Source organism: Periplaneta americana, chromosome 5 (genome assembly GCF_040183065.1).
Source record: "Periplaneta americana isolate PAMFEO1 chromosome 5, P.americana_PAMFEO1_priV1, whole genome shotgun sequence".
Lineage (NCBI taxonomy): Eukaryota > Metazoa > Arthropoda > Insecta > Blattodea > Blattidae > Periplaneta > Periplaneta americana.
In genome coordinates, this window is record NC_091121.1 from 42,013,497 (window position 1) to 42,040,285 (window position 26,789).

The following is a 26,789-nucleotide window of genomic DNA, read 5'->3' on the forward strand; positions in this document are numbered from 1 at the left end:
CATATTTACATAACATTATCAATGCAGCCTAAGGCTTATTGTGCTTGTCACTCCTATTCTGTGAATGAATGGGTAACCATTTTACCATTCTCTGGCATGGAAATTTTTTAACACTCAAGTATCTTAATTTTTTTTATGTTCCTTAAAATTAGGTACACAAGTAAATATGATACCTAATTGTTACTCAAATGTTTTGAAACATGATGCTGCTGCAGTAATTCTTGGTATGTGGGATGTGAGAAAACTATGTACCTGCTCAAAACTTATCTGTTGCACATGCATAAATAGTGCAATACACTGCATCTCAGAAATGGAGAGAATTTGCAGTTACAAAGTAGGTTGAGGACTTTCTGGGCTGTTACTTTCTTGAGACAGATGTTGACAGAATTAAGCACTAGAAGTAAAGAAGTAGATATGGTAATTTCCCAACAGAAACCAAAATTATGACCAATTCCATAGATACACCTGTACTAGTTAACAAGTCTATTTAATATTGCTGGGAATATAATTATATATATATATATATATATATAGGTCAAGCAGTAAGCATGTCAAGAAGCAGGGACAAGGAGATCTGAAGGTGAATAGGACTTGCCTGGAATAAATTCTGAAGCCTTAGTTTATATTCATGGACAGTCATCAGACCTAGGCCAAAGTTTGAAATGCTCCAAGCCTGCGTCATCTCAACATTACTATATGGAAACCCTCAAGATGGACATTTTTTGAGACCAGAAACCAGCTTGATCCAGGTGTGCCAGTGCAAGATGGAGAGGAGGATACTGGATGTCAGGACTGCTGACAAGATCCGAAATGAGAAGCTGAGGAATCAAAGTGGTGTGGAGGATGCAGCCACCAGAGCACATCTCCTCAAATGGTGCTGGGGATAAGTCATGCACAACCGGTTATGAAAAATAAAAATTATATATTGCTATTGCCATGTTTGCAGTTTTTCTTGGGAAGGATAAATGCAGTTGCTTTCTGCACACCTGTCTCTCTTTCGCATCTTAAAAGTTCCCAGGGAGCCCCAGCATAGAGGTGAGGAGAGTGGATTTGACTAATTGGGCCCTCCGGACTTGGATTATATGCAGAGACTAAGAGGAAAGCAGAAAATAGGAAAGCTGGAGAATGCTGGGTTTGCAGTGAAAGACCTGCCCATGGGCAGAACATGTATGTATATATATTGCTATTGAACGCCTAGTGCTATAGTGAGTACACAAAACTCGTGGAGTGTCTGTGTTCGGTTTAACAAATATTAGAGTTGTTTCTCACTCTTTGTGGGTGGATGGCAAAGTCAGACCACAATGAGCAATGCAGGAGTTTCAAGAGCCCTTGCAAGAATGCGATTATCATCGTATAGGCTTACCATTTAATTGATAATTACTCCTCTCTCACTTCAATCAATCCATCCACTCATCGATTCATTGATTGGTTCATTCATTCAGATATTACAGTTGGGTATTCCCAAGAGCAACAACATGTATCATGAAAGCATTAGAGCTTGAGAATATTTTTCTTTTTGTTAATAGCACTCCTATCTTCTTAAAAAAATGATTTGTTAATGAAATAATAATGCAGCTACTCAAAAGCCAATGTTTATGATTGCCCATTCCTCTATTGGATCCTGTATATGCACTGGACAAACTTTCCTTCTCTTCTTTTCAGACTGCTTTTCCAGTGCCAATGCAGCGGGAATGTTCTCTTCAATGTATAAGCATCCCATACAAGAATTTAATTATAGAATTCTGCTCTGCCAGTAAATATGGAGTAATATTACAATTATGGAGAGCTAGAATAGACTCAATGATGAGAGACCATCATCTGCAGGAAGAGGACTGGCAGGATCATAAAGATTGGTGGATGCAAATACAGGGTTAATTGCCCTCAAAAGAATGAAAAAAATAATACATATTATAATAACGGCATGTGCAAGTACATTAAAATACTTTTTGCAATACATAATTTGAATGTCTGTGTAGGCTTAATTTGTCTTCGTAGTCAAAACTATACTGTATCCATTCTATTTGAGTCTATAAATAAAGCTATCATTTCAGGACTCTACTGGTCTTTGTCAGATGATATCGCCAACAGAATAATTAAATTAATTCAGTGGCAGTTATTCAAGTGAAATAGATGAAGGTGGTCTCACCTCTTTTTTATGTTCTAATAAAATATATTTTATCAATAAGTCAAAATAAAATACATTCCTCAATAAACAATATTTTGCTCTACTTTTTAATGTCTTGCTAGGCTTAGTAGTTAACATCTTCTGGTGCACTTCAAATGGATCCCTCCCCAGTTAGGCCAGCTCTACTCAGACCACGTGGCTAGCAAAGATCAGCTGAAAGGGGTGTGAACACAAGTCTGAGGCAGGTTTTCCTTTTCGCCTTCAGTAAACAAACCCAGTTGCCATGACAACGACTTGCTTACTGTGAATTGCCAACCCTTTTTGCGAGCCTATTACGAAGGTTTCCAGAAGTGGCATTCATCTGCTTTCACTATTCTTGGAAAATAGAATCCCTTTCTCATACAAACACAGGACCAGACTAGCAAACTGTAATATTTTGTAACTAAATAAAAAAAAAACATAAAATATTGTGTAAAGAAATTAAATATTGTTTAAATATAAGGTATTACTCGTCATGTATTTCGGGAACTTTTTTTTTTAAGGTTAACATTTCTTGATTAGGTTTTGTGTAGACTTTGAAATACGATGTCGATTGTTCACCTGTGCTGACCAACGACTTCGCTTTCAGTCTACTTTATAAATAAATAAATAAATATGTATATATATTCTTTTGGTGACAAGTGCAGTAATATGCGTCAAGGTGTTATTACGTGTGTTAATACGGTGAAAACATAAATCCATTAAATGATTTGGTGTATTATCTTTTGGAGATGTCATTCTCTTGTTGTACAGAAAATAAACAAGACAACTTATTTTAAAATATGGCAGACCAACACCTCACATTAATATAACTGTAAAAAGTGAAAAGTTGTGGTTGATCATAGCCCACAATAATAGATTTCAGGGATCATGGTATACCAGTTGCAACTAGTTCTGTAGAAGTCAATATAACGAGTCAGTATCGTTGGCCTTTTCTTCTGGGGAACAACAAACACACTTGGAATTAAACTGTTTTTTTTTTTTTTTGCGGTGTCAAAAATTTCAATAATTACTAGGAAGGTTCCAGATTACATGTAAGTCAATTTAATGAAAACATGTGTTTAAATAGATTGGTAATGCACACCGTAATTGATATGTTCTTGTTTGTAGGCATGCAGGAATTTGGCATTTCATGGTCGTGATGAGTGTATTTAATCATAGAACCGAGGAAAAAAATTATTGGCCCTTCTCGTTTCGAAAAGCCTTTTGGAAATGAGAAATCACCACATAAGAATTAGTCCTGTTTTCATTTAAGAATCTAAAATGATTCAGAATGAAATAACTGATTTCATTTCTAAATGCATCAATGAACATGTAAATTTGTATACAGGCCTACTAATGGGAGGTTATTATGCTGTGGAACAGAGCACGTATGAAATGCAAGGCAGACGCCGATAAGCTACTGTCTGCTATTCCCTGCTCCTGACCTGCTCTCTCTCTCCCACTGCTTATCTGAATCTGCATAATTGAGAGTCAGGTCTGTGCGTGCTGATTTGATTTGTGTCGTGTTGCTTAATATAGTACAACTTACAAGTATTCTGTATAAAGTGTAATAAGAATTGATTTATTTCTGTTTTAATAATGGGGTACACAGTTGAAGAAAGGGTATTTATTTGTTTCAAGTTTATTAAGAACTCTAAGTGGAGAAGGTGGCAGCGATTACTCCGTAGACAATTCCCATACATCCCCGTTCCGTCTAAGACAACAATATACAGATTAGTGAATAAATTATAGTCCTGTCGCTCTAATTTCCGGCAGCCAATCGCGTTGGAGGTTGGCTACATTTAAACGTGTGTCTCTTGTGATTCGCTTATGAAAACGTTATTCCATTTCTTAAGGCTCGATAAATACTTAATATAATCGCCCGCCATTTTGGCTCTTTTGTTGGTGTTCGCAGAAAGCACATGAAGACGTTATTTGCCGCTCAATTATTTGCTAAATTACAGTGTGTTTGATTTATTATCATAGGAGCTACGACATGATAATGTTTAACGATATGGCAAATAGATTCCTTGTATGGTAGCTCGGCAACGAAAGAACAAAAATAGCGAACGATAATATAGTCCCACCATCGGATCTGTGCCCCCCTAAGATATGCGAACTGAACCTTAATTCCTTTTCAGCCTCGGCAATTCATTTCCCTCCCTGTATTCCTATTTCTCTCTTTTCTATCCCTCTCTCTTTCTCTCTCTCACTATTCACAATTTTGAGCCTTCTTGCGGGACAGTTTATTTGCACTTGCAGTCCAGTGTTGTCAACTCAACTTGAATACTGTAGCACGGAGTGGCGAAAGAAATATTATTCAGCAAGTAATAGCATTTTGCGATGAAGAGAAACAAACAGGTCAATATTTGTTTCCTATAAATCAGGCAACGAAAAGAGCAGCTGCGATCACATGTGAGGCTTATTTTATTTCAATTGATTACGTATTAAAATTACTTACTTAACTAATACTAATATAATACAACTTTTTTATGTAATTTATATACGCAGATCAGAGCGCCTAATAAAGAAAATCAGGAGAGAGGGAGTCTGTGCAGGAGATGAAAAGCTAGTCACCAGGGAAGAACAGACCAAGGGAACCTTTAATTCTTGTAGATGATATGGACAGATGTATTTTAAGAAGAAAGATACAAGAATTTTATACGATGCAGAAAGAAGTTCCGACATTGGAGAAATTACTGAAGGTTGCGAGAGAAGCAATAAATTTCCAAGGAGGGAGAGAAACGCTACGGAAAGTGATTCGAGACATGGGATTTAGATTTTAAAACTGTAGAAATACAAGATGTATTTTGATTGAAAGAAATGATATTGTAGCATGGAGGGCCAGTTATTTAGGAAAAATTGCGAAATTTCGCAGAGAAGGAAAGTATATTGTGTATTTAGACGAAACATGGATATATCCACATTATACTGTTAAAAAATGCTGGCAAAGCGATAATGTTTCTGATGTAATTTCAATTTAACCAATAAACATCCACTGTAATAATATAATTATCTGCAAAGAATCGTAAGTCAATCAGCGTCATTAGACCTACTTAAATTAAATTACGAATAAGTAATAATTAACCTCACATTATTATAAGCAATATTCAACAGACATGACACTGTTTGGCAACATCCCTATTCGGCAAGGTTCGTGGCCTGCTGTTTGATGTAGTGAGAGAGAAACGGGTGGAATGGGGTGAGTAGAGGCGTTAACTTTTCCAAGAACGACGACAGCGCTGAAGGGGCACAGATCCGATGGTGCGACAATACCTACCTAGATTTTATAGAGCCTTCACTTCCTAAGACATAAGCAAAGAGGAGGAGTCACGCCGGAAATAACAGTGTCGCGATTATATGAATAACCAGGTTACTTTTAGATAAAAAGGTTGAAAAAAAAAAACGACACTTGTTACCAGAAGAGAAAGTAGATGAAATCGGTGCTTGTTTAGAGGCTAGTCCAAGAAAGTCTTTGAAGAGCTTGGCCCAACAGGCTGGCGAGTCAAAATCATCTTCTCATAATGCCACCAAACTTCTTAAATTGAAACCCTATAAATTTCATGTTGTTCACAGACTAACACAACCAGACTTTCATTCGAGAATTATTGTAGGTGGTTTCAGCAGGCCAACCATCACTGAACACTCGATCCCTTGTTGATTTTCTATATTGACGAACTTTGGTTTCACCTCAGTGGGTATCTTAACAGTCGAAACAGTCGCTTTTGGAGTGCCGAAAGTCCATATCGAACATTCCAAACCCCGGAGTGTGGTGTGCTATGAATGAACACCGAGTTATCAGGCCATATTTCTTTCAGGACACAATAAATTCCGAGAGATATGTACGATTAATATTAACTCCATTTTTTTGCCAAATTGACAGAAGACAAGTGTGATCACAGGTACTTTATGCAAGATAGCGCAACTACACCTACTGCAGACAATTCAATGATTGAGATCAATAGAGTATTTGACGATCGAATAGTGAGTGGAAATTTGTGGTCCCCTAGATCCCCTGACATGAATCCATGTGATTTCTATCTGTGGGGGAACTAATCCTCACATAATAAACGAATTGAAAAACAACATCACTACAGCAATTCGTAACATCCTCACTTCAGGAGTTGCAAGGAGTTTCCAGGAACATATTCAGACGACATGAGGCATGTATAGCAGTGGATGGTAGCCATTTCGAGTCAGGATGTAAAAGGTATGTACACTTCCATTTCTTTTAACATGAATACATGGTAAATTTAACCGGCGAATGCCGCATCACAACAACAGATGAAGACCGCATGAGCTGTGGAGTGGAGTCCTGCAGTACAGTGATCTCCCTGTATATGCTGTGGTTTTCATAAAATTTAATTTGCGACTACATTACATTAATCCAATATGCCACCATATAGCATACAAAAACATCTGCGACGTCATCATCCATTGATTCTAGGAAACTACCTAGAATTCTATTGGCCTTCATCTAATTTATCTGGCACAAGATGCTACTAAATAAACGTCTGTGATGTTATTAACACTTTTATCCGAAATGTTGATAGCTTTGCAGTTTAATATGGGCTGCAAATTAATAGTTGCATCTTGTTTTCTGCAGAGAACAGTTTGGTGATGCATAAATTCCAGTTCTGAATAGACAAGCTGCTTGAAGGTCCAACCAGTTTTGTGCAGCTGTATCCAGTTACAGGATTCCTCTGTCTACTTTTCATTTTGCTATGTTTATTTGTTCAAAAATCATAAGAATTAATTGTAACACTTTTTTGGACGTTACTAAGTGGTTGGTGATCTACTGTGCCAAATACAAATACATAGATCTATATCAAAAATGGTTTCTTTCTTCACTCCCTTGCTTACAGCCTCAAGGGCTGTAAAGTATTGCTATCTGAATACTCTAACTAGGTGCCAGCCTATCAAATGTCATTCAGTTGTCTTATCACACGTAAGTCATTTAGTTGACTAACTTCTGATGGCTGTGCCAATACTGACTTAAAAAAATGTGTCATTGCCATGTTTGTTCTACAAAACAATGAAGATTAAGAAGCAGGTGCTGACAAATTCATTTTCTGTGAACTTTACTGATCTAATCCAAATTGTCACAGCACTATTTCCTTCATATGAGGCTGATGTATGCCATTTTAAAATAATTAGCTGTGGAAAACATATGGTGTGTAGTTCTTAATTCTCTGGTTTTGTTATACCTATGTATTCCTCACTTTATTTTTTACAACACATTCACAGCTCAGCTCACCTTTTCGAATTGACACATTGGATGTTGACATATATGAAGTTGTTCTCTTTTACGAAAATAGTTACATTAATAGATCTACATGTGGGAAATTATTTGATTGCCCTTCCATCATGAGCCAGTCGTCAACTGTTACTTTAGTTCAGACTTTGTGCGAAAAATAAAGGTGCGTTGAAAAGTTAAAAATGTGCTCTGAGCACAGGTAATGGGAGCAATGTGTTTTAAAAACAGGCGCAGTGCACCACATATAAAATTTCTTTGCATGCAGTTTTTCAGTAGGAACAAAATAGGTACTAATAATTTCTACAACAGATGACAAGCAAATGGCAGGAAAAAAAACTTATGTAAATACGTCTTTTTCTTAAGTTAATTTAAGGAAATAATTTATCAAGAAAAGCCATGATACTATCTCTACATAGGAAAGACTACGCAATACTAAAGCTATTATTGGTAAGAAGCTCAAAGTGCCTTTCGTTGTACAAATTTTATTATATGCCTGTAATTTCAAAACTATTTACCCAACCTAGAATCTAATTATGTACTGTATGCAAATTTTTAGCATATTGTAATATTACAAGGGCAATATATTAATGTTTAACTAGTATAAAAGTTTATAAAGTGTATAGTTTTGAAAGTCTTTATTTGGGATTATTTTGCATAAAGGTTTTGTTACCCTTTCCTTATCATTTTTAACTTATTACGAGTTACTGAATAGTTAAGTATATTGTTTCTTTTAATGCCCGTTACATGTAAAATGCATCTGTTACTGAGCAATTGACAGCCGAAGTTGGCACAGTGCTGGGATTTCACAGGAAAGATTCACCACATCTGGCTTGGAAACAGCTGTTGTTAAATCATATGTTGTGACATCACACAGATGAAATGGTGCAATCGAGTTACATATTATTTCTTAACTTTCATTACATTTTATTAAGAAAGAAGAGAGTTCGAATACAAAACATACTATTTTTCTCACTAAAAGAACCTATTTCGGCAGAAAAAATTCTGACTTGTTCCCTATTATAGCAAGGAAAATAATAAAGCAGGTTCTTGCGCAAGTGTGTATGTGAATTTCTTTCAACAATATTGATTTCCTTATCTTATGTCTTTGTAAAGTCAATATTATTGAAAGAAACGTATTTGAAGCTGTTTTGGTTCATTCAATACCAGATTTACTTCTTGCACTGATCCACTACAAAGGCAAGACTGGCACTGATTGTGTGAAATGTTACTTCAGATATGGAAACTTTCCTCTCAATTTTATTCATAACAGAAAATTGTTTAAGATTACAAACACACATTAAAAAGATCTTACAACACGAAACCTGTAATTCAAGCAAACCCTAATTCCTTAAGTACTATATAACATATCTCATGCCAGATATCCAGAGTGGGATCAATACAGAAAGTAAGCTACTAAGTCTCCTAGGACTGACGATTGTATCTGACCATACTCAATTATTTTACATTAAAAATAAGTTAATGTATTTAAAATACTATATACTACTCATCACCATTGGACTGTTTAAATACACAAATTACATAACAAATGATCAATATCGTTAATTGCAGTTGGAACCATTTCGTAATATGAACTCGAAACTTAATCGAAATAACATTATAGGCAAAACAAACATAAGTGGTTATATTTTGTGTAAATTTATTTCGAAAGAGGTGCGTTACAGGAATTTCTTCGTTTCTTGAGACCAACCACTAATCCAGCATAAACAAGTAACAAGCAGAGTCAGGTTACATCACATGTTTTTTTTTTTTTAGATAATTCCACAAAAATGTTACCCAAAAATTAGGGAAGAATAATTACTGCAAATATAAACTTGAAAACTAAGATATCTCATATTATATGAGGAGAGCAAACTTGGTTACTTCTGTGTATGACTAATAATAATAATAGGCACAAACATTCTCGTACTCAAGCATGCACTCACGCTCACACTCACACAGACAGCAGATCTCTCACACGCAAATCAAGCTTTAAGTAAGCCATGTCCTGAACAGTGTGCCCAACTATCACAAGTCTTCAAGCTATTGCGACTGGTTGGTCATGAGTTCCTGCTCAACTTGGTTACAACTGTATGGTAATGTATGATTAATGGTGTCCAATTGAAACTCACTTACTCACGACTCACAAAACACCAGGATTTAACTATACAGATCATCATCTCCATCATCATGAAAGTTACCCTGATCTGGTCCAGTTCCACCTTGAGAGCTGGTTCCTGGATTTGTGTTAGGGAATCTGTAAAGAGAAAAATCAATGTAGGTATTATAGAAAAATATTTTTAAATGGCTTACATTATATTACAAAGAATATAATCCATTTGAAGTCGTCACACATCACTTCTTTTACTGCACAACTTTTCTACTCTACCTAATTAATTTGCATGCTGTCTTCACAGAAGAAGTGTGCCTAATCCTATAGCTGCCAAAATTCTACCACATTCCGCTACAATTGAGGGTACAGAATAATTATAGAGGAATTAGGAATGTGTTATAGGATCACATCAATCGAAATTACTATATTTTCTGTCATAATTTACATTGCTAAAAAAGGAAGAGGGGGAGGGAGAGACACACACACTCACTGTCTATTGCTGAAACGACATCTTTAATGTACTAATTTCATATGTAGAAGTATATTACCTGAAATTTGTTCCAAAACCCCTTGACTGCTGTAGTGTCTGAGCAAACATCTCATATTTGCGAATATCATTATCTGACACAGACCTACGAGCAAATCTCATAGCTTCCTCGAAGTGGGCACGAGTGATTTCTGGTACAGGATCCTCCTCATCCATCTGAATATAACAAATTATTGTTTAGATATAAAAGAATATATTAAAGTTCATTAATAGTAAACAGAAAATGTATTTAATTGTATAACCAACTAAACATGACACTATGAACGTGACATTTCAAATTCTGTACAGAAAATTAAACTTACATCCATGGCTAGATTTTGATTGTTAGCCCGTTCTCGTTCACGCCTGATTTCAGCTTCAATGCTCTGACGAATTGCCAACTTACATGCACGCTGACATACTTCTGTGAGATCAGCACCAGAATACCCATGTGTTACTTTAGCAATATAAGTCATGTCAACGTCCTGCAAAAATAAAAAATACTTGTTTAAAAATAATGCTTTGATTATCATAAAAAATTTCCAGGTAAAAGAATATTGTAAGTATTGTTTTAAGTTATGCATAATAAATATAAAAATAATTCCAAATCCATATGAAAACACACTTTATGCAGTAGGTCTGGGTAGTTATTCCAATGAAGTATAATTTAAGATTTACACAATGTCACAGAAGTAGAAACATTCAATATTTCATCTTCAATAGGGAAGACAAGGAAAGGTGAACCTATCTAATGGCTTCATTACCAAAAGGTCCAAAAAGAACAGTTCTTGCCAACGGAAAATAGAACAGTTCTCTTTTCCTTGCATTACCTACTGATGGCAGTCAATATTTCTATGAAACATTGATTTGTTGCACTTCGGTGATATGATGGGAGAGAAAAAACAAAGTATTTCAACACATATACACATTATATTCAGATAGACTTGAATAGGGGAGGGGGAGGGTGAGAGAGGTGCAAACACCTGTTGTTGAGTGCATTGCAAGGGGATTACAAGGAGAAAAATGAAATACAGTGAGAATGAAGGGAATACAAGGAGAATATGGGAAATACGAGAACAAGGGGAAGACACTGTACTGGTATGTCCAGTATTCTTTGTCTTGTAAGAAATCCCTGTTGTAAGGAAAGACTAAAAAATTAAAACAATAAGAGGGAACAGGAAATAGAAGAATGTATCCAAAAGTATAATTATGTTAATGAAGTCTTAAGAACAACTTCAACAAACAAAAGAGAGAAGTTTTGTCCAGATTCTGTAACATAATAAATGAACCAGCACTGTGTTATGGACACTTCTTGGGTTTTAAACAACAATGATTTGAGCTATATAATGGGTTGTCTTTCATTGTACTAAAAAAAACTGCACTGTTTTACTGCAGTAATGACATTAATAACCTCACATATGACTAATTGAACGAAGCTATTACCTTTGCAACAGGAGACTTCCTAAGGTTGGCCTTCAAGATAGCTTCCCTAGACCTCTCATCAGGTAGTGGAATGTAGATTAGCTGATCCAGCCGACCAGGACGCAGAATTGCTGGATCAATGATATCAGGTCGATTTGTTGCCCCAATGATGAACACATTTTTCTTTGCGCCCATTCCGTCCATCTCAGTGAGAATTTGGTTAATTACCCTGTCTGCAGCTCCACCAGCATCTCCCACATTTCCACCTCGTGATTTGGCAATGGAATCTAACTCATCAAAGAACAATACACAAGGGGCAGCTGCACGAGCCTGAAACAAAAACAAATTATTATTCTGATTCCTCTTTCATACGTATATTTAATGCTTTGCAAAGCAACAAGTAAAATACTTGCTGTCTTATAATACCATTCTCTATTACAGGCAATTCATATTGCTCTTCACTTCTGCAGCGATCGCCAGCCATGCAGATTAAAGGTCTGCGCACACCAACGCGGGATTTGGGACACGGGAGCGACAGCAAAACTTGTAATCCCGCGATCGCTGCGAAATTCGTTGTCTTCACACCAAAGTGAGATGGAGTCGCAAAAAGGATGCTGCTTGTAATTGCCGAAGATGATCATAGGTTCGTTCATATAGTACTACACTCTTGCTGTCACAGCAGAACCATTGTTAACCGAAACTCCGCTTAAGAGAACAGACATTCTTTTTGTAATACAATATGTTCTCATTCATTACTGCGCCCTCTGTGGCTTTCACAAAGACTGATCGTGAAAAATTTGTAAAGTTTTCTTTAACACGCATCCTCTAATACAGTGGTATTCAATCCATGATTGTCTTAATTACGCATGTTAAAATGGTAAGATATTTATTTTATTATATTTATTGATAATTATTGCATTATATAATAGTTTTTTTGCAATATCAGTTCTTGTTTTCCTTGCTTGAATAACATTTTACATAAATCATTAGTATTATTGCATCAATAACTATATATATATGTTGTTGCTGACCAGTGCTAAGGATCTTGGATTTCTTCCATTCTCCTGTATTATATATTATTATTAAATTATATCATATAAATTATTATGAAATATGACAATTTTAAATGAAATGTAAAACATTTTTTGGTGATATACAGTATCTACAAAGCATGTATCGTAAAAATCCTTGTATGGCAGGAATTGTTAAGAAATTTCATGTTTTGCCTTTCACTACTTATAACCTTGAAATAGCAATGTTAATAGACAGCTCCAGACATTCATCTCCAGAGCTAGAACAGGACATATAGCTACAGCAGAGTATTTGTACCATTTTTGCTAAACTAGTCTTCCCTGTATAAAAGATGCAATAATAAAATGAAAACACTGGTACACATACTATTCGAGTGTTCACACCATTAACATCCAATAAAATTCTATCTAGCAGAATGTCTTTGGAAATTCGATCACAACATGAAAAGGAACATTATACTTAGCAACAAGAAACTAATGGTGATGGATGTTCAAGTGTCATCATGAGATGTATCATGCTACTGATGTCAGATTATACTGAACACAATGTAAGAAGTAGTACTTCATGTTGTGGCAACTCTGTCATTAAATTAAAGACCATAAAACATAATAAACTTACCTTGTCAAATACATCCCTAACATTGGCTTCAGATTCTCCAAACCACATTGTGAGCAACTCTGGTCCTTTCACAGAAATGAAGTTAGCCTGACATTCATTAGCTATAGCCTTTGCAAGGAGAGTTTTACCACATCCAGGTGGCCCATAGAACAGGACACCCCGAGAAGGCTGCATGCCGAACTTGAGGAACTTGTCTGGATGCTCAACAGGATACTGTGCAACAAGGAAAAAAGGCAACACTTATTAGTAATTTCATTACTGCACATTTATTTATTTATACTAGTAGATCTTCTCTTACACTCCACCAGGTCGCAAAATACACAAACAGTGAAGTTAATGAAAAGTGAAAAGAACAAAAATACTAACATATTACAAAATAATAAAATTGAGACTATATAAAATGAAAATAATACCACAATACGAGAAAATAAAAAACAGATCTATAGACTGGACTACAACGTAACTCAACCAGTAAAAGAGGAAAAAACATAAGGAAGAATAAAACAAACGGGATGTAATGAAATAAGGAAAAACGAAATTTAAATAAAAACAACAATAGAAAAAGCTATAACGATAAATTTATCTGGTGATCAAGGGAGTGCATTAATAATGAGAAATATATATATATATATATATATATATATATATATATATATTAAAATGTGGCATAGAAAAAGGCTTATAGTTGAAGGGAATCCAAACTGAAGTGCGGTTTTATTTCTAAAACTTGATGTCTGACAGTCTCTGACATGCTGTAATAGAGTGTTCCAGAGATGAACTGCTGAAACAGTTAAAGATGAAGAGTAGAAGAAATGTTCTACGTTTAGGAATGGAGAGTGTGATATTATGGTGTTGTGAACGAGTGTTTATAGCATATGAGAACAAATTTTGAAATTAAGAAGCTAAATAGCTAGAGTTAAAGTTCTGAGGAATACTGAAGACTAAGGTGAGAGAATGGTTCGTTTTTTGAAATGGACCCAGAACAGCATAAAAAGTGAAGGCGAGATATGGTCAGATCTACAGGTGTTGCAAATAAATCGAATACAAACATGAACACGCTGTACTCTTTCTGCCAGCCTCACATTAAAGTCAATGAAGAATGTCACAATAATCAAAATGAGCCATCACGAGTGACTGTATTAGATTCCCCTTCAGTACCAAAGGAAGGAAATTTCGGATTCTTTTTAGTGTGTAAATTTTCATAAAAATTATTTTACAAATGTTTAGTGTAATCTGTATATTCCAACTAAGTTTCTATCCATTTAAATTCCTAAATTTTTTTTACCGTTTCGCTGCATGGATTGATATTTTCATTTATTTTGATAGGTATGTTACATGTATTTAATTTACTTAACATTATAACTGCATGTGATTTTTCTAAGTTCAGTTTTAGTCAGAATTTTTTCGTCCATAAAACAACATTGAATTACTTGTTTAGAGTTTATTGTAGTACAGAATGGTACACAGCTATAGCTGTTCTATAATATAAGAACCATGTTCAATGGTTGAGCACCAACCTGCACCAGTTCCTGTAGCTCCCGTTTCACGTTCTCTAATCCTCCTATATCTTCCCAGGTAACATTAGGTACTTCTACCACTGTCTCACGTAGAGCACTTGGACTGCTCTTGCTCATTGCGTACTGTAAAACAAAACAAGTAAAAATTAGAAGTTACTACAATAAAAAATTATTTTATCATTAACAATATAACTAAGGGAGGGAGTTCAAACATTTTACAGCATTTCAAGGAAATGCTGAAATTTTCTAATCCTGTACTACCATATCCCCTGCCATGCAATGTTCGATTTTTACCTTACTCTGCATTTCTATATGGAATATTTCTAGCAATTAGACCCAGTAAGAAAGGACTGAAAAGATCTAGCAAGCCGCTATTTAGAGAATTAATGGTTTGAAGCCAAGCTCCAGCTATTCGAAAAAAATTTTTAGCAAAAGAGAGAAACAATAAAATAGTTTTCTATGGGGAGCTCAGAAGAAAAATGGCATTAAGCTAAAATCTTCAGTGCCTTCTAGCAGTAGAGAGAAATGACATACTGGCTTTCTATGGGAAGGCCAGAAGAAAAATGGCATGAAGCTAAAATCTTCAGCACCAATGGAAACAACACAGGATGTTGCAAGGGAACCGAAGTACTCAAGGAAACCCCTGTGTTGCATGGAAATGAAATTGTCCAACATAGTTATAAATTCAGGATGGATTAACTGAATATTTGAATCTGGACCTCCTGGTTTACAAGCCCAGCACCAGCACTGAGCCATTGTGGTGGTAAACATTAATGAGGTCAATACAAAGTAAACAATATGTTCAAACGTTAGTGATGAAGGATTATGTTTTTGTAAAGAGTCTGAAATGTTGAACGAAATAAAAAAAAAAAACATATCCTGAAAGCAAAAACGAAAACGGGACATTAGTTTACTTCATTAAGGTGTCACATTATAGTGACATGGACTTTAAACATCATTTCTGCATATCCAGATTTGCATTTGATAACAATGAATTCAATTACCATAATAATGTATAAATTAGCCAGTACAAGGAATTCATATGCTAAAGTGTGGGTGTGAGTAGGCTATGCAAATCTCCCATTAGTTTATTTCATTAAGTCATTCTTAAATTCAGCAGTCATTGCTAACAATGAAAAACCCAGATCAATTAGTCCTGATTAAAAAACGCGACGAAGCTCTTAATGCTACAAAACGTTTAAATTTAATTACCAACATATTACTTTCAAAAATATATCTTAACATACTCTGAAGTTGTCCATTGTAACAGCCAATGAGCTAAGCACTTCAGCATCTATCTGATCATCTTCCAAGTCAATGAGATCCATTTTCTCTCTGATCTGTTGCAAGGCTGACTCAGAACACAGGGATGCCAGATCAGCCCCTACATGTCCATGGGTCTCAGCAGCAATCTGAAACAATATAACAAATTAACTTGTTTTAAAGTCTCTCTTGAAGATTCTACTGTCATTATTCAATGTAACTTTTACTTTACTATAAATGTATTTTATAAACTTAGGGACCTTACACATGTGCGATTACAAGTCACTAATTAGTAATTAGAAGTAACGTGTTATGCTCTCAGAACAGTAGAGCCTGATATTTTGAATACAATAAAGAAACCAAGAGCATCACACAAAATTTTCTATATCCATAATGTACTTTACAGTGAATTTACACTACGTGAACTTCTATTTTCTCGCAATTTATACCAATCCTGAGCTTCAGCCAATAAAGTAAAGTGACAATGAGCCACAAAGTGAGGAAATAAAAAAGAAAAGGCTATACAACCAACAACAATATTTAATGTCTTACTATTTGGCCAAACACTTGAATAAAATAGGAATTTACACAAATCCAAATTGCCCTCTATGCAACAAAGAAGAAGAAATGACTGAAGATCATCTCATAACCTGTGAAGTTCTACCTGATGGATCCACCACAGAGAAATATTGGAGAGCAAGAACGCTAATGGCTTCATTGCCAAAGCCCGGCATAGATAACAACAACATGTCTTACTATTGCTTGCAGGATACCAGACATTTGCAGTGCATCATTTGATGTTGCTACTATAAATCTAATCAGTTATTTAATGACTATATCAATTATTAGGTTATTTAGTATCAATGGAATTGATGATAGCAAGATTAAGCCAAGAATCTGCCATAGGATTATAAGATATTTGCCTTATGGTTGGGGAAATCCTCGGAAAAACCCAATCATATATTCAGCCCAAGCAGGAATCGAACTCACGCTGAAGTGCAGTTCCAGATCAGGCAAGTGGGCTTACTGCTTAAGATATGACAGTGCTTACTATAAATCTAAGTGAAATTTGTACAATGCTATGTGAACTAGTAGAATTCAATGAAACAGAAAAATAATTCTATACTAATATTAAAATGTTAGCTTTAACAGAGTCCTGATGGCTTTCCTATTACATTTTAACTTGCTGAATGATTGTGTGTACTGTACATACAAAGAGACATTGGAATTTTTAGAGTTCAAAGTAGAGAAAGTTTGATTTTCAAACGGGAAATTGGTGTTTTAAATTGAATTTTTCGGCATTTTAAAAATATACAGCTTCAATAGCACGATAAATACCCTAGGTTTCAAAATACATTTCAGAAAAAGATAATGACATTTTCTGTTGACAAACAATGGCAATTATCTAACAAAACATGATAATATAATGAGAAGAAGTGTGCAGTCTCCATTTGCACGTGGCATTCAGGCTTATGATGCAACTCTGGCTAAATACATACAAACCAAAGCCGAATATGTCAAAAATGTGTTCACATCAGATATTTGATTGAAAACGGATTCAATACTATCGAATGTACAGACCATAGATATCGACCTTCTCTTTGCTACAATTATCACATTACAAAAAAAAAAAAAATGTAAAAAATTAAAATACGTGCATACTATTTGTTATTGCTTAAAAAATAGCGTGTTTTCTGCAGAAACATTGTAAATTCGCGGCATGCTACGAATTTCTCAATGAACGCAGGTTCAAATCAGGCATTACAGGATTGAAGGATGTTTAGGCCTACTTACTGTAATTAACTTTTGAGAAATATTTATCAAAAATCGCGAAATTCGTGGTCGCAAAATATTCCATTCCCTACATATACATAATTACTTTGATCACAGGAACTTATGCTTATTAAATATGGTTTTCACAATTTCACTGGCATGTATATACTATTTTCTTGAATTTATACGTTTTCCAATCTCATGAAAAGTATAAAAGCAGGGTTCGATTGTAATCTGTTTCGTGATCTTTCTTTCACTTTTTCTTGGCACAATTTGTCTCTGTATTTGCAAAAGTCAACTGTTACAAATACAGTATGTCAGAAATTAGTTGGAGAGTAGATGAGACCAAGATATTACCTGTTCTAGATCTACATCATCAGCCAATTTCATGTTCTTTGTGTGAATTCGTAGAATTTCTAGTCTTCCAGTCGCATCAGGAATGCCAATATCAATTTCACGATCAAAACGTCCAAAGCGCCTAAGTGCACCATCAATTGAGTTGGGTCTATTAGTAGCTGCCATTACTATAACATGACTACTCTGTTTTAGACCATCCATCAGTGTGAGAAGCTGTGAGACAATGCGCCGTTCCACCTCACCATGAGTCTGAAAAAAATAGCATTGTGTGTGTTAATTTGGAACAGAATCACATATATTTATAAAATAAATAAATGCACATGGCAAGTGTTTCATGAGTGGCTGCCTGTTACAAGTCAAGAGACTATTCTGCAATGAAACAATGCAATATACAATACAATAAAGCAAACAATCTTATTTTTTTTTTTTTAATTTTTATTAGGTTATTTTACGACGCTGCATCAACATCTAGGTTATTTAGCGTCTGAATGAAATGAAGGTGATAATGCCGGTGAAGTGAGTCCAGGGTCCAGCACCGAAAGTTACCCAGCATTTGCTCGTATTGGGTTGAGGGAAAACCCCAGAAAAAACCTCAACCAGGTAACTTGTCCCGACCGGGAGACAGTCTTATTAATTCACAATTATTTACTTATTGTTCTGTTTCACATACGCTTATATTATATCCGATGCATGTTCATGTTATTGTGTATAAACAGTAGTGAAGATTATTTTTGCTTTAAACGACTATTTATGCATAATATGGTGAAGGGGTTGGTGTATGTGCAATGTGTCGGATCTTCTCTTTCTACAAAATGTGTTGGACGAACAAATTTTGACACAAGACCGACATCATTATATTCATCTCTTCAACATTTATTTAATTAGTTACATAAACATAAACATAGTGTATTGCTGTCAAGATTCTAGAGTAGCTATTCAGTCAACTAGAACATACCCAAAGAAGAAATTAAAATTATGATTCATAAAATCGAAAATATTGGGAAGAATGTAATCTATTGGATTCCAGTCCATTGCTGGCTAGATGACAAGAGAAGATTGATATCTTGACAAAGAATGGGGCCAAAATCACACAAAAAAACTGCACAAAAGTTCTCTCATGTATCAATTAAAATAATTATACTGAGAAAGGTCAATATTAATTATTCAACGAAAATAATGCATGAGAATGAATACATAAAATTATTTTATTTAATGGATTCAGAACATCTCAAAATCTGTGCGTCAGTGGCTAACCATGACAATATCTTTGAAAAATATTGGAGTGCAAGAGGTCAAATGACTTTATTGTCAAATGCCTGACATTAGAAAACAGCAACAACATTTTTGTGTTACCACACAAATCTGCTGATGCTATTTTTAGACCTGTAACTGGTCATGACTGCCTGGTAGCCACCTTTATAAACTTGGTTTACTACTATCACCACGATGTTTGTTATATTCTGAAGAGGAAAATATGAACATGGAACATATCAGATCTTGTCACACCTTGAAGACGAACCAAATATAGTTATTAAAACTGGGAAACAAGAAAGATAACGACTTTGTTAAATCCTGAGCACTAGATACATATTTATAAATAACATTGCCGTAAGTACTACTGAAGTAATATTAAATGTAGTGAAGCTACATAAGAAACTATAGAAGTATAACAAGTGATAGCTACATACCTTCTCACGTTTTGGAGCAATGGCATCTAACTCATCGATGAAAATAATAGCTGGTGCATTTTTGTCAGCTTCTTCAAATGCTTTGCGCAAATTACTTTCAGATTCTCCAGCTAGCTTACTCATAATTTCTGGGCCTAAAACAAAAATAAAAGCTTCAATAATTAGCAAATGTTAACCGTAAAAATGTGGTAAACAAGTTATCACTTGCAACCAAGAATTTCTTAAACTAAATCAAAAACTCATTTCCACAATAAATTCAATTCTGAGATTTCGTATTATTCAGCAAAATTACTAATAAAGAAAAATTATAAAAGGACAATATCGGTATTAAATAATAATACAAAAGTTAGTGGAAGTAAATCTTGATGCGAAATTTTAAATACAAATTGGATTCCTAATTCTCCAATATGAACAGAAGTGGCTATCTTCAGACTAGTAACGGCACATGATTGTTTGGCAGCACATCTCTTCAGAATTGGAATTTATAAATCACCAAAATATGTTCTCTGCAGAGAAAAAGATTTAACTATGAGGTTGCAGCACAGACTGAAGACATTCCAGATAAGTGTTAATAATATTACAGACGTTTACTGCCATACTTAGTAGAAAACAAATGGAGAAAATCCAACATTCTGAGCATCTGATTAATTAATTATGTAAGGTTAGGCAGAAAAACGGGCAATGATAAATAGTTCGTTATTGACTCAAAAATATTTTTTTTCAAAATGATATACATCGATCATAAAGTACATAGTCTGCCATTTATTTCTAGACAAGGGCGTCCTTTAAGTGACTATCATTGAGTTGGAAATATACTTCATCAGACATATTCAAAGTGACAAAGTCTTCATCTTCATCCTTACATCTTTTCTCGTGAAAAACAACAACTGAGTAGACTACAGTGGACTTCATGTTGTCAGCAAACAGCTGAATACATTAAGAAGATTGATTGATCCTTACAATTTAAAATCTCCTCATAAAACACCTTTCAGTTGAGAATATCGCGATATTTTAATTGATGCAGCACCTGAATTTTGTAGAGCTGAAAATGTAGGCCTAATCGCATGAGGAGATGGGATAGAATCATGGGAAAATAGTTAAAACTAGGAAATTCACGCCTAGTAGTCTCAAAACTGTCGTTCTTGTGAAAACTTTTAATTACAAAAGCATGTTATGCAGTTTATTGCTACACTGTGCCGGACACTATATTATATAATATACACTTAGGAGATGTTGTAAATAATTTTGCACACATTGTTAATGCCAAATATATGGTCCCTAGTAATTAATATATACATTCAAAATGAGAATGTCTCCAGTCTTCTAAGAATTCTAGATTCATATAACACACAATTATCGGACTAACCGTTTATAAGGAAGAAAAATGCTCCAGTTTCATTTGCCACTGCACGAGCAATCAGTGTCTTGCCAGTGCCAGGAGGCCCATACAGCAGTATACCGCGAGGTGGCTTCACACCTATGGCTTTGAACAAGCTAGGATGTCTAAGTGGCAGTTCCACCATCTCCTTGATCTGGGCTAGCTGCTTCCGACATCCTCCTATGTCATCATAGCCCACTGCATTCAATGCCTCCTCTTCTTCCTATAAAAAAAAAAGTATATTCCAGATTATTATGCCACATACCTGAATATAATATGGGTAAAAAATGTCAGAAATACTTATGGTACAGCAAAAAAAACCGTATCTGCTGTTTCAGGCTCTTAACATTGCTAAAAATAGTTTTCTTCTAAATGAACCAATTATACTACTGGGTTCAAAAAGTTCCCGGAATTTTACTACCATTTTCGTATTAATATATAACAAGGGATATTATACATTTGTTTTGTTGGTAACATTCATGGTGTCATTTCCTTAAAGTTTGTTGATAATGGTGATTGTTAGTTTTGAGTTGTAGGCAATTGTTTATTATAGTGTTTTGTTTGTTCGTCGCATTTTGTAATTATGTCCACAGAGCAACGTACAAACATCAAGTTCTGTGTTTTGTTACACAAAACTCCTGCAGAGACATTAAGATTGTTGGAAGAAGCATTTGGCGAAGCAGCAATGAAAAAAACTCAAGTGTATGCCTGGCATAAATGCTTTTCTGGTGGCCACGATAGCATCAAAGATGACGTACGCAGCAGCCGACCAACAACTGCAACAAATGAAGCAATCGCTCAGCGTGTGCGTAATGTTGTGAGGGACGACCGACGTAAAACCATAAGAGAGATAGCAGCAGAGGTCGGAATGTCAGTCGGAAGTGTACACAATGTTCTTCACAAGCATCTCAACATGCATTACGTGTCTCAGAAGTTAGTTCCAAAAATGTTGTCGGCAGAACAGAAAGAAACAAGAATGACTCTTGCTGGGGACATGATCAGTATGGCTGATGAAGATGGTGATTTCTTAAACAAAATTATTGCTGGTGATGAAACTTGGTGCTACTTGTACGACCCAGTCCCTAAACGACAGTCATCTGAGTGGAAATCGAAAACATCTCCTCGGAAGCAAAAATTTTCTAGGGACACTTCCAAAGACATAGTTATGTTGGAAGTTTTCTTCGACTCTCAGGGTCTCATCCACCATGAGTTCATTCCAGAAGGTCGTACTGTAACGAAAGAATTGTACGTAGAAATCCTCCGTTGCCTCCGGGACGCAGTGAGAAGGAAACGTCCAGAAAAGTGGGTAGAAAACAACTGGTTTCTTATGCATGACAATGCACCTGCTCATCGTGCAATTATTGTAAAGAATTTTCTTGCCAGGCACAACATAACTGCTTTGGATCACCCACCATACTCTCCTGATCTCTCACCATCTGATTACTTTCTGTTTCCCCGTCTGAAAAGTCATCTGAAAGGACGGAGATTCAATGCTGAAGAGGTTATCGCAAACGCGACGAGAGCGCTAAGACGGGTTTCACAAAATGGCTTCCAGGCCTGCTTCCACGAACTCTACATGCGTTGGCAAAAGTGTGTTGTTGCGGAAGGTAACTATTTTGAAGGGAATGCTGTAGAATAGTGTTTAAGGTACATTGTTTCTATGATACTAGGAAATTCCGGGAACTTTTTGAACCTAGTATGTATTTAAACAATGATTACAGGGTTTTTAAAAAATAACGCATAATTAGAATTAAAACTGAATGAAAGGATTTTGGACTTGAGCTGAAGACATACAGGCAAAAATTAAACAACCAAAGACGAAAATATCGTACACATCACTAAAATGTGTGATATATTTTAAATTTAACAAAACAGTCATCAAAAAGCAACAGTATTTATAAAGAAATTAAAAATGTGACAAATAATTCAAATTAAAATTATAATTATTTAAGATTCACTTAACATTACTGCCTTGCAAAATATTTATATAGATTGGAATTTCTGTGTCTTCAAATTATGCATTATGTAATGAACCAAAATATATGGATTCAGAATATACTGGCACTTACGAAATTCTACAAACTAGTGAGGATTTGTAAAGAAATATTAGACTGCAAGATGGCAAATAACTTGTTTACAAACCAGAAAACTAGATACTAATTTTAAACATACAAATGCTGACTAAGTCAATGTTGTGTATTTGTTGGAAATCACAATCGAAGTACTCAAATATTACACCATAAGCTAACCAAACTGACCATCGAACAAACATCAACTCTCATGAAAATTGGAAGACCAACTGGAAAATGCATGTATCATTTTAATGCAAATTTCTTAATGAAGAAAGATTTATAAATAATAATTGTTCATATTTTAGATAATATTACCTCTCTCTTGATGGGATCTCCCTCGCAATGGATGACTGTGTCTGGAGCAACAATGCAATATGGAGAAGGATCTGTCTCCACCACCTTGAACTCAACAGCTCGCATTCCACCACGAACAATGAAGGCATCATCCTTGTGAATGGGGCGGTAGGCTTCAAGGAAGTATGGTTTTAGATACACTTCAAAGAGATTCCTGTAGAGAAAAAACAATATAAAATATTCACTTCCACATGCTCTAGGTAATAAACCTGCAGGAAGTGTAGAGAAATAGTAAAGCAAAACTATCAACATCTGTATTAAATTATATAGTTGAGTGGGCTCTGGTAGAGTGATTATGGAGAGCAAAAGTCTAGGTTCAAAGCCAGGAGAACGATTTTTCATCTTCTATTGTTTTCAGAATGGCTCTGGGACTCATTAAGCCTTCTACAAATTAAGTACCAGACCTTTTCCTGGGGTAAAAGCAACAGATTCTTGCTGACCACGTCACCGAGGTTGAGAGACATGGAAGTTTTATTTTCCTGCCTCTGTATGTCTCAATGACGTGTACGCCAACACTTTATCTGTGATCAGTAATTTGTTGTAATATAATATTTTCTCTCACTTATCATTATATGTTGTTGTTTTCTAATGCCAGGCATTTGACAATAAAGTCATTTGACCTCTTGCACTCCAATATTTTTCAAAGATATTATCATGACCAGCCACTGAAGCACAGATTTTGAGGTGTTCCGAATCCATTTCTTGGTTTGAGTTGCACAATGGGCAGTTAGGGGACTGATATATTACAATTCTATGCAGGTGTTTGGCCAAACAACCATGGCCTGTTGCCAATCTAAATGCAGCTACAGACGATTTTCGTGGTAAATCGGGAATTAACTGTGGATTTTGATGCAGGGAGTTCCATTTTTTCCCTTGGGATTGAGTTATCAAATTTTGTTTGTTGAAGTCTAAGTATGTAGATTTAATAAATCTCTTCACAGAGTAATACGTAGATTTACTAACAGGTCTGTAAGTAGCAGTGCTGCCCTTCTTTGCTAAAGCATCCGAATTCTCGTTTCCCAGGATTCCACAATGGGATGGTATCCATTGGAATACAATTCTTTTATTGAGTGATATTAATTGAGAGAGCATTTTAGTTATTTCTGCTGTTTGAGATGAAGGTGTGTGTTTAGAGATGATTGATAGAATAGCTGCTTTGGAGTCTGACAATATAACTGCATTCCTAAATTTATTGATGTGGCATAGAAGATTCCTGAGACATTCACTTATCATTATATAGCTGAGAATGTAGATTCTGTTTTTCCCCAGAATCTACATTCTCAGCTATACTCAAAACAATACAGATTGAAAAACCACTGCACTAAAATGAAACTGGCAATAGATCATATGGAGAGGTTTGAAAAATCTAAGTAAGTTTTTTTTATAACATTCATCATTTTACAGGAAATCGTTATGTTTCTATGAAACACTTGGTAATATCATGCAAGATTTATTTCAACGATTTTCGCAATTATTCACTTTAATTTGCACAAAAAAAAAAGACTCATAACACTAACTATTCAGATTATTTTTACCTATCTGCTTGTATAGCAAACAGCAATTTCTCTTGGGCTACAGAGTGCTGCAAACATTGGACAAAGACTATTTTTTCCTGTTTAATAATGCTTCATCGAAGGAAAAGTGTAATAAAACTTTTGTTATATGTAACATGCAGAATAACCTCTTAAATTTTGGTGAATCGGTCCTCTTGTCCACTCTATATATGATGAGATACTAAGAATCAAAGATGGCTGGCACTTCAATGCTACCAACATACCATCTGAATTAGTGAATTTAGCTTCTTACAGTAGCTCGCTCATAGAACATCTCAAATTATGCCACCCCAACAGTAACAAAATGACTAATTGCCGTGTCATGATGCATATATTCGAGGAACTGTTGTCAGTAATGAAGTGAACCTAACAGCTAGAAATTGAAGTGGGTGATCAGGTAATAAGGGGAAAATGTTGAAGTTGTAATTTAGTACCTCGTAATACACTGTACCAACTATACAATATGACATGGTTTCTCACAGGTTTTTCACAATACAGTAAAACCTCTGTTAACTGAAATGATGGGGGCTGACCTGATCTCATACAATCTTGAATGATCATCTTAGCTCCAATCCATTCAATTTGCTTAAGGTGCACTGGATTCCTTGTTATTCATTCCAATTACATGCTTAAACTCGTAACTGTATTGCACTGGTTTGATTATATCTATCAGGGGAATAATTTCATTATCTGTCTTAATGTAAAATTTCATCTTTTGTACTATGATTTGGGTGAAAACCACATTAAAATTCTTCCAACTGTCGTTAAATTTCAATCATAGCCTCTCCTCTAAAATTCTAGTATATACTTTCCCTAGTACACTTAGGAGAGATTTTCCCCTATGGCTTTGGCATAGTCTTGTCCCCCTTTCTATAACCCGACATAATTAGGAAAATTAAATCCAGATGTTTGATATGGGCAGGGCATGTAGCACGTTTGGGCGAATCCAGAAACGCATCAGAGTATTAGTTGGGAGCCCAGAATGAATAAGACCTTTGAGGAGGCCGAGACGTAGATGGGAGGATAATATTAAAATGGATTTGAGGGAGGTGGGATATAATGATAGAGATTGGATTAATCTTGCTCAGGATCGGGATCGATAGCAGGCTTATGTCAGGGCGGCAATGAACCTCCGGGTTTCTTAAAAGCCATAAGTACATATTGTTATTGAATTTAAGATGTCATAGATCTAAAATTTTGTTTCTATGTGAATGTATTGTATGTAAACACTACTCTGATTGAAAAGCAAAATGCCAATTCATGCTAATATACACCAGTTACTTTTCTGAAATTATTCTACATCTATATCTATACTTCTATACTTTTATATAGGGAGTGAACGATCACTATTAAGCAGTGCTTTTCTTCTGGGAAAAAAGGTGATAGAACTCTGTGTAGATTATCATATATTATAGTGGACAGGGAGATGTTCAGTGCACGGGAATTTTATCGTTTTTAAATTCCTTTTCGTCCAACTTCAAGACTTCCCAGGCCTAAGCAGAGTTCAAGGAAAAAATATGTTAAACGCATGATTATTGACATATTTCTCGGGTTCATGATTAACAAATAACAAAATGGTGTTGGAAAGCTGTCCTGGAGCATTCCGCCAGAAAAAAAGCACTGCTGTTAAGTAAAACCAGCACCTGTCTTAACCAAATGTTTGGACTCTAATGCCCCTTTTACTGTGATTTTACCATCAATCCGAACCCAAAGGAAAAACAAT

The 26,789-nt window shown here is 35.2% G+C and overlaps 2 protein-coding genes across 2 annotated transcripts in view; one reads left to right on the forward strand and one right to left on the reverse strand.

Annotated features, from left to right (window-relative positions):
- Positions 1-26,789, forward strand: part of LOC138699545 (leptin receptor gene-related protein) — a 422,899-nt gene that overhangs the window by 371,107 nt on the left and 25,003 nt on the right. The gene's annotated exons all lie outside the window — the stretch shown is intronic.
- Positions 8,643-26,789, reverse strand: part of TER94 (Transitional endoplasmic reticulum ATPase TER94) — a 29,925-nt gene continuing 11,778 nt past the window's right edge. Inside the window, exons 4-14 of the mRNA XM_069825517.1 lie at positions 23,475-23,667; positions 21,076-21,310; positions 19,710-19,843; positions 18,022-18,270; positions 15,876-16,040; positions 14,629-14,751; positions 13,112-13,324; positions 11,483-11,791; positions 10,363-10,524; positions 10,062-10,216; positions 8,643-9,657 (exon numbers count right to left, since the gene is read on the reverse strand). Of these exons, the coding sequence (XP_069681618.1) occupies positions 9,561-9,657; positions 10,062-10,216; positions 10,363-10,524; positions 11,483-11,791; positions 13,112-13,324; positions 14,629-14,751; positions 15,876-16,040; positions 18,022-18,270; positions 19,710-19,843; positions 21,076-21,310; positions 23,475-23,667 (2,035 nt within the window). The 3' untranslated portion in view covers positions 8,643-9,560. The remainder of the gene's footprint in view (positions 9,658-10,061; positions 10,217-10,362; positions 10,525-11,482; positions 11,792-13,111; positions 13,325-14,628; positions 14,752-15,875; positions 16,041-18,021; positions 18,271-19,709; positions 19,844-21,075; positions 21,311-23,474; positions 23,668-26,789) is intronic.